A 9,393-nucleotide genomic window follows, 5' to 3' on the forward strand; every position below is an offset into this window, starting at 1 on the left:
AGAAAAGCTATTCAGAAAAAAACCGAACCAAACAGGCCATAGTCGTTGGAACAGCTGCGCAATCGAACAAGCTTGTCACCGGATGATTAAAAAAAAGATGAGGGGCAAAGCTCGACAGGCTTCAGCAGCGCTAATTAAACTACCTAATCCTTCTTCAGCACGGCCTGCTCGGATCTCTCATCTTCTTGCCGTTTATGGCAAAAAAAGAAAAAACTATGCACTGATCTGATCTGCAAATCTCCACCCTGCTGCAAATCCGGACAAGGGTCCTGCTCTGCTCGCACTTTAATTTAATGTACTCCTACGCTAGCAGTGCAGGTGCAGCACGAGCTAGTGAGTAGTGACGGATCCAGATTTGTTACTTTCTCGGATCTTGCTTCCGCGTGCCATCCATTCTCGTTTCTTTTTCTGAAACAACCGAGCTTCTCAACGCGACCAAACTCACCCGATGGAGAGAGAGATATTCAGGAGAGGGGGAGAGGAAAAAAAAATCTTTCCTTTCATGGCGAGATCTGCAAGTTGCAGCAGCAGAGAGAGCGCTCGCGCCGCATCTAATCTAGACTAGTACTGTAGACGTCACGTGAGGCGGCAGCATGGCGCGGTAGAGTTCGGGAGAGGCTGACGGACCGGGCAGTGGAACCGACGGCCGACGCGCGCGTCGTCCTCACCTCACGTGTGTCACCGCCACCGCCGCTCACAGCCACACACAACCGGACGACGACCCGAGCGGATTGCTTTGCTATTCTTCGCCGTCTCAAAATTAGGAGCCGGATCCACGAAGGGAGGAGAAAAGGGCTCCTTTTTTATGCTGTCACTGCGGTCGCGGGTGACGCTTTCCCAGGCTCTCCCACCGTCGTAGACGTCGCCTTCGCCCTCCACACGCACACCCATCCGCTCCCCTCGCGTCGCCTTCTATCTTCGAGGGAGAGCCGGAGAGCCTTCGCCGCTCTCTCACTCGCTCTGTTTTGTACCTCGCTCTGATCTCTCCCCCCGCCCGTCGCTGATTCCCTGCCCGTTTGTCGCCATTGCCGCCGGTCGTGCCGTGTCAAGGTACGTACCCTCAGCGCCCTTCTCTGTTACCTGATTGGTTCCTCCTCTTGCTGGGCTTGATCTGTTTCCACGGGCTCTACTGTACTGGTTAGTGCTTACTCGTTCTGGATGCGTGGGTCGCCTTGGCCATGTCAGGCAGGCAATCGTAGCATGAGAACGCGTAGTGTTATAGGAATGTGGGCAAGTGGGCAACCTCTTGATTCCACGAATCTGGGCGAATCAAACTTTTCTTTTCAAAGGAATCCGATTCCTGAATCTTGCGCGCCCTGTTTGAATTACTGGAGAGATGAAAAAAAAGGCGAGGCCGGGATAGAAGGTGTATATGGGATCTTGTATGGTGGACGGAATGAAACCCCACTCATTTCATGGAACATACCTTGATTGATCTTTGCCTTCGGGGGGCGAGAAGCCGAGAATTGATGTGAGCCCATTGCAGTTTGTACCTGAAGCTATGGCTGGGATTCATTCTTCAGTCGTACATCAACACATTCAGCTTCCTGATCTCGCTCTTCTCCCCTGTTCGATTTGAAGGACATGGCGACCTCGGGAAAGAAACACCTGAATTCAGTGACCTTGCTGTTCAAACTACCGTATTACACGCAATGGGGCCAGAGCTTGCTGATTGCCGGGTCGGAACCAGCACTCGGGTCGTGGAATGTCAAGCAAGGAGTATCTCTCAGTCCAGTCCATCAGGACAGTGAGCTAATCTGGTGTGGGAGCGTGTCTGTTGTTGCCGGCTTTACCTCTGAGTACAAGTACTATGTGGTGGATGACAAGAAGAATGTGTTGAGATGGGAGGCTGGGGAGAAAAGGAAACTAGTCCTGCCGGAGGGCGTGAAGGAAGGAGACGTAATTGAAATCCGTGACTGGTGGCAGGTACTGATCATTTTTATCACCAGTGTATGTATTATGTTCTCTACAGTAAGCAATGCAGTAGCAGCAATATATGGATCTTATTTCTTTAGCTCAACATGTTGTATCTATCGTGAAGGACAGGCCTAGCGCAGTGGTGACAAGTCTTTCCACCAAGCTAATGGTCCTGGTTTCTGATGCAGCCTCTCTGCAAAAATGCAGGGGTAAGGCTTGCCTCGTGGGTTATTCCTTCCCCAGACCCCACTCATGTGGGAGTAGCCAGCACTAGCACTGGGTTGTACCTATTGGATAAGATGTGGATTGTTGTATCTATCACTGTTGTATTTTCTATATTAGAACACTGATTATGGGCATCGCTGTTCGTTAGGTTCACGATAAACAAGTTTCTTCCTTCTGTACTATGTTTACTAATGGTCTTGTTTGCATTCAGGATGCTTCTGAAGCTCTATTCTTCAGAAGTGCATTCAAGAATGTCATTTTCAATGCTACTGAAGGTGTTAAAAAGGAATCACAGTCAGTGTCCCTCAACAAAAGTTTGGATCCTGAAGGTACCATTTATATGAAAACCAATTGAGAGCAGGACCAGAGTGTTAAATCTGCAAATATCTGCAATTTCGTGATGAATATTTTGCTGAAAAAACCGATACGGCATCGTGTTTACACATGTTTGTTAAATATATCAAAGGAAGTTCTTCCTACTCTAGATGTCTAGAGCTCTCTGTCTCCCACTCTCAGATGTTTTATTTTGTGTGCCCTTATGTATTTTATAAGCAAGTTCCCAGATAGAATCCTTGTGCCCTTATATATCAACGGATTTTTTTTCTTTTGAAAACATGCACATTACATGTATTTATAATAAAATGTAAAGGGGAATAAGAAGAAATGATGTATTTCTATTTTTGGAGCACCACATGAAGTAATCATTTTTTTTGTCTTATATAATACTTTCCCTGAGCAGATATCGTTGTCCAGTTCGTGATTAGCTGTCCTCGGCTCGTATCTGGATCTACTGTAAGTAAACTTTATAGATGTCTTTATCTTTTATAAACTATCCTTACCTGTGTTAATCAGTAACTTATTTAATCAACTCATACCTACTTGCTGCTGTCCCCCACGTCCACTGGTAACAAACTTAAGGTCATCGTCACTGGAAGTAACCCTCAATTAGGAAGATGGCAAACTCAAGATGGTCTCAAGCTGAGCTATGTTGGAGATTCCTTGTGGAAAGCAAGCTGTGCTTTACGGAAGTCTGAGTTCCCTATAAAATATCCTTTTGCAAATGATTGTTCCCTTAATCTTTTATTGGATGCGCCACTTTTAGCTGTTGGCCGATATCACGTCCTTAATTTTTTTTCTGAGAATGATTGTCCTTAACATCTTCTCCACATACAAATATTGTCAAATCAGTCAAGCAGGAAACTCTACATTGGAGCTTGGCCCAAACAGGGAGGTTAATGTTGATTTATCATCACCCAAGCAATCCAGATATATTGTGTTATCTGATGGTGCTCTTAGGGTAATGTTTTCAATAGTGTTATCTGCAAAGAAGCATTTGTTTATTGCAAGAGAAGTTTCTAGGAACTTCTTAGCCATTTTAACTAGAAACCATCGACCATGCTATGATGCAATATAATCAATTAATAGTATGCAGTATACATGAACATGTGTTTGAAATAACAGAACCATGGAACTCCACACTTCGGATAACAAACCAGAGAATCAGTATGCATCAATGCATCATACACAGCCAAATTGTGTATAATACTTCATCTGCATCTACCAGGATGCACCATGGAGGGGTGCAGGTGTTGCTGTACCCATGTTTTCAATCAGATCAGATGAGGACCTTGGCGTTGGAGAATTTCTAGATCTTAAACTTCTTGTTGACTGGGCAGTCAATTCGGGCTTCCATCTTGTTCAGCTCCTTCCAATCAACGATACTTCAGTTCATGGGATGTGGTGGGATTCTTATCCGTACAGGTATGACTAATATTCAATACCAAAGGTTTCCTGCTCGTAATGGTGGTTTTTCTTGAAATCAGTAAGGACGTTATCTAAACAGTAGCAGTGCCCCTCATGTGTGAATTACAGCTCCCTGTCTGTGTTTGCTTTGCATCCCTTGTACCTGAGGGTACAAGCACTTTCAGATGCAATTCCTGTGGATGTTAAGGTATACCTTTGTTATGCTTTCAAATTTTTTCATTGTCTGTCTTGGTTGTGTTATTTTTATTCCACTAAATGTTTGTTACCTCGTTTGGTACCCAATTTAAAATTTACTACAGGAAGAAATTCAGCAGGCGAAGAAGCAATTGGATAAAAAGGTTATTGCATTTGCATGTTGTCTTTGATTGTTGTAGATCTCTGAGTAAATCTTTAATGTTTGGTTATTCCTTAACTTGGAAATGACCTGTAAATTAGGATGTCGACTACGAGGCAGCATTGTCCACAAAATTGTCGATTGCTAGAAAAATATTCAATTTAGAAAAGGAAAAAGTGCTAAACTCCAGTTCTTTCAAGCAGTTCTTATCTGAAAACGAGGTACATTCACTGCCATTTCGCTTATCATGTGTAATCATGGTACTTGATTTCCTATTCCAAACTGTATGTGATAAGCTTTCACACTGCTCCAATAGGAATGGTTGAAACCATATGCGGCATTTTGCTTTTTGCGGGACTTTTTCGAGACATCTGATCACAGTCAATGGGGTCGTTTTTCTCAGTTTTCCAAGGATAAGGTATTCAGAATATTATTCTGCATTTGGTACTTGTATCTTTTCTCTCACTATAGCTTGCTAAGAACATGTTGTTCTATTTTTTTTTGTGAGAGCACATGTTTATGAGCACTAAGATGGTTTCCCTTTGTAATGTGTTTCAGCTTGACAAACTTATTTGTGAAGGTACTTTACACCATGACATTATACGTTTTCATTACTATGTTCAGTACCATCTATATATACAAGTAAGTATTGCCTGTTGTTGTATTGTCATTCTGCACTGCTCATAGTACTACTCTCATGTATTTATTTTTGACATTATTTTTATTTGTTTTTTAGTTATCTGAGGCAGCAACATATGCAAGAAAGAAAAATGTTATCCTGAAAGGTGATTTACCTATTGGTGTTGATAGGAATAGTGTCGATACATGGGTATACCCAACCTTGTTTCGCATGAATACCGCTACTGGAGCGCCTCCTGATTATTTTGACAAGAATGGACAAAATTGGGGTTTTCCTACATATAACTGGGAGGAGATGTCAAAGGATAATTATGGGTGGTGGCGAGCTCGTCTGACACAGGTTATTTAACATAACAGTCGTATTTCTGACTGGTCATCTTTTCCTTTTATTATTCATATCCTACTAGCATGTTGCAGATGGCAAAGTACTTCACAGCATACAGGATAGACCACATCTTGGGTTTCTTTAGGATATGGGAGCTTCCAGATCATGCTGCAACAGGTTTAGTTGGGAAATTTAGACCTTCCATCCCTCTTAGTCAGGTTAGTTTCTGTACCTGTTGAGCAAACAAAATGGGCCAGAGAAATCTGTCGAAGTAGTTTATCTAACTGTTCTTAACTTCCAGGAGGAGCTTCTAAGTGAAGGTCTATGGGATTTTAATCGGATGAGCCAACCATACATTCGTCAGGAAATACTGGAGGTTGCTGTGTTTATAATGATGTTCATGATTCAGATTTTTTCCAGTGAAATTTTAGGCCAAAAATGTGAAATTTATTTATTTTTCCTCAGGAGAAGTTTGGATCCTTTTGGACAGTCATTGCAGCCAATTTTCTAAATGAGTACCAGAAGCAGTGTTATGAGGTAATGCAATGAGTCATATTCTTCATACAACGTATCAGCTACTCAAGAGTAAATTGCAAATCACAATATAAATGTCCCTATTTTGTATTGTCAATTGTTGGTTTGTTTTCTAAAATATTACTCTCTTTGTACCAAAGTAAAATTCGTTTTGCTTTTTTATAGGATTCATACAATACTTAGTGTATGTGTTCTATATATGTGTCTAGATTCATCATCATCTAATTGAATATAGACATAAAAATCGAGAGATAAAACAAATATTATTTTGGAACGAAGGGAGTACTAGTTACTTTGATCTCACTGTTGGAATATAATATAAGCGGATTGCCCACCCCTCCTATCAGCTTAAGCTTTTGGGTTGAAATGGTTATTGCGTCCACTATAACATGATATCAAAGCTAGATGTCTCGAGTTCGAATCCTAGTTAGCAGCACATAAATAAAATAATTGTTTTTGTTCCTATTCCACGTCTGAGACCCATGAGAGGCTCAACGTGAGTGGGAGTGTTGGAATATAATATAAGTGCATTGTCCACCCCTCCTATCAGTTTAAGCTTTTGGGTTGGACTGATTGATGCATGCAACTTAATACTCACATTTTTCTTCTTTGTTCCACTTGTATAGTTTAAAGAAGATTGCAACACAGAGAAAAAGATTATTGTAAAGATTAAAACAAGTGCTGAAAAGTCACTGTGGGTAGAGAAAGAGGACAATATCCGCCGTGGCCTTTTCGATTTACTACAGGTAATTGGGTCTTCTATTTTGATTTAATTTCATTGTTGCTGGCACACTTTATTCTCCATGTTATGACTTCTCCTAAGATATCCAGCTCCTTTCCTACTTGGTTTAAGTACAGTTGTTCTGCAGAATATTGTCCTTATCAGAGATCCAGAGGACTCCACAAAATTCTATCCCCGTTTCAACCTGGAAGACACATCAAGTTTTAGGGACCTTGATGAACACAGGTAATGTTAGTGTTTGTCAACTATAGTTATTCTATTCCCCATTTCAAGTTTGAGGGGATTTGATCTACCCACTTGTGATTAAATCTGTAAATTTGCTTCAGTCTACTAAATGTTAACAACAGTAACAGTGTAAGGGCATTTGCCTCTTACTTCGTTGCCTACAGCTCTTTGGGTACCCTTCTCCCCAGAAAATGAAATTAGTATCACCTTTTAATTTCATTGTTACTGTATTGGTATTTTGCAGCAGACAGCTTGTTCTCGCGAAAATAAAATTAGGGTACACCACCTTTTAGGCTTTGCAATGTGTTTCTAATGAACCTGTGTTCATGAATATTTCCACCTCTCATCGAGTCATTGGACATCATTTTACAGCAAAAATATCCTCAGAAGATTGTATTATAACTATTATTTTGTTCGCCAAGAAAATCTCTGGCGCCAAAATGCCCTGAAGACTTTGCCTGTCCTGCTGAACTCGTCAGATATGTTAGCATGTGGAGAGGACCTTGGCCTTATCCCTGCTTGTGTTCACCCTGTATGACCCCTTTTCTGGACACTCGAAGTTGTTAACTAACCCACTGTTAATGATAACGATGAAAACTTCTATGCAGGTTATGCAAGAACTGGGGTTGATTGGATTGCGTATCCAAAGAATGCCTAGTGAACCAAACTTGGAATTTGGTATTCCTTCTCAGTATAGCTATATGACGGTGCGTTCCCATCCATTACAGTGTTGCATTAAGATAATTTGGGAATATAATGAAAAGAGCGTTCTGATTGAAAATGGCACGGAGATTCAGAGAGGCTGTGTTGATTGATGACAGTCATTGTTTTTTGATGTTTCAGGTTTGTGCTCCCTCATGTCATGACTGCTCTACATTACGTGCTTGGTGGGAAGAAGATGAAGGAAGAAGAAGTCGTTTCTACAAGACTGTAGTTGGCAGTGATGAGGAGCCCCCATCTCGTTGCACCCCGGAAGTAGTGCACTTCATTGTTCAGCAGCATTTTGACGCTCCATCAATGTGGGCAATCTTTCCACTTCAGGTGCGAAACTTGAACTTGCATCATAGATCAAGGATTTCTTGTCTGAAATAAGCTGATGGGTCTACTTCGGACTTGGCATTTTTCAGGACCTCCTTGCACTGAAAGACAAGTACACCACAAGACCAGCGCCAGAGGAAACAATCAATGACCCCACTAACCCAAAGCACTATTGGAGATTCCGTAAGTCAATTTCCATCATTGTCCACCTCTTTATGAAATAAGACGTTTTCAATAATAAAACTATTTTAATGTTACTCTTCAAATGTCGCCTTCTTTTTAGGAAAAGCCTCCCTCCCATTAGCCATGTTTTAATTGGTGTATGGTTTGGTAGTCATGGCTATAGGTGAGTGGCATGATGTAGCCGCTGCCTGAAACTTAAACACTTCAGCCTGTGTGTTTGCTACTGTCTACTTATCCATTTGATCTAGGCTCGTCAAGAGAGGTGGCACAGTAGCTGAATTCAATATCTGGAGCATGATGCGACGCTAGCCTGTCAAATTTGAATGATTGAGTAAACAACACCAAACTTTTAGGATACCATCGTTTTCATATGGGCCACTGGCATACCTTTCTAAGCTAAAAGTGAATCTCAATCTCCACATGCGATTCACACTCCTGTCGTGAGCTTAATCCGGACAAGCCGATTCTTTTCCTTGGATCTAACTCCTCCCCAACATTTTTCAGGTGTCCACGTGACATTGGAGTCCCTGCTGAACGACAAGGACATCCAGGCAACCATCAAGGACCTGGTCACAAGCAGTGGGAGGTCCTTCCCCGGAAAGAAGGCGGAAGGTGCCGACGAGAGCGGGGAGAAGCTGTCCAAGGTGCAGCTGAATGGTAAAGCTTAGGAAAGGATTGCGAGAGCTGCTGGAAGTGACCACGGTTACAAGTAAATAAATAGAATAAGGCGACAGATTGCATCACCGTGTTGATCCAGGTGATGCTGTTTCTGGTAGGAAATTCTTACCCATGTGATGTTCTTTCAACTCTGGAAATAAGAAGCACCCTCTACCAAGTCAGAAAGTGAAATAATCCATCCAGTGTCGGTTTTCATTAATAGAATTTTCGTTGACCGCCCAGTTATTTCTTGAGAGTAATTTTGCGTGAGCCTGATTCAAGCCATTGAAATAGGCCTCCTTCTGTTGTTTGTGATGTCCTAAACTCATAAGCAACCGAAATCCGTGAAAAAATGCTGCTAGTAGTGGGGAGGGGGGGGCAGTTCCATTTATTATTTTGGTATTGAGCAGAAGAAAAGGTCACGGCTATGTGTGGTTCTCCAGCTGCCTTACCTCGCAGCCTCTACTCGTGGAGCTTGTTTATTTATGCCCGATGCCAATTCACAAGAACATTAGGTTTTGCTTGCTACTGATGCGATGGCCCAAGGTGTCGGTTACACCAAATGCCAATTCATAAACACATCAGCAGCAGCAACCCCTTTAGTCGATGCTGTGGTCCTGTGGGTGCGAAGATTTCTTCCTCGATTTTTCTAACTGGCTGGGCGCTGTCGTCTGAAAGGACGGCTTGGGCACCCTTCTTTCTTGCGTCTCTGCAATTGGCATGCACCTTCGTACTAGCAGCCGCATTGAAAAGGGCAAGCAACTGAACCAATGGGCTTTTGACCAGCAGCTCCCTGGCGTTTCAGGTCAC

General features: G+C 42.3%; 1 protein-coding gene across 2 annotated transcripts; it reads left to right on the forward strand.

The window, feature by feature from the left end:
* The first annotated feature begins 450 nt into the window (after positions 1-450).
* On the forward strand, positions 451-8,829 carry LOC100194185 (uncharacterized). 2 transcript variants are annotated; one of them, NM_001359422.1, is made up of 23 exons: positions 451-1,050; positions 1,582-1,926; positions 2,354-2,471; positions 2,882-2,934; positions 3,061-3,188; positions 3,310-3,439; positions 3,707-3,903; positions 4,015-4,093; positions 4,206-4,244; positions 4,342-4,461; positions 4,557-4,658; positions 4,799-4,882; positions 4,977-5,219; positions 5,297-5,422; positions 5,506-5,580; positions 5,670-5,741; positions 6,365-6,484; positions 6,608-6,705; positions 7,078-7,237; positions 7,314-7,412; positions 7,549-7,746; positions 7,833-7,926; positions 8,431-8,828. In NM_001359422.1, the coding sequence occupies exons 2-23, from the start codon at positions 1,585-1,587 to the stop codon at positions 8,592-8,594; spliced, it is 2,841 nt and encodes a 946-aa protein (NP_001346351.1). In that variant the 5' UTR covers positions 451-1,050; positions 1,582-1,584; the 3' UTR covers positions 8,595-8,828. The 2 variants fall into 2 exon arrangements, with proteins under 2 accessions (NP_001346351.1, XP_020395913.1); XM_020540324.3 differs by having other exon boundaries at positions 457-1,050; positions 1,487-1,926; positions 8,431-8,829.
* Positions 8,830-9,393: the final 564 nt, after the last annotated feature.

Source organism: Zea mays, chromosome 7 (genome assembly GCF_902167145.1).
Source record: "Zea mays cultivar B73 chromosome 7, Zm-B73-REFERENCE-NAM-5.0, whole genome shotgun sequence".
NCBI classification, from domain to species: Eukaryota; Viridiplantae; Streptophyta; class Magnoliopsida; order Poales; family Poaceae; genus Zea; species Zea mays.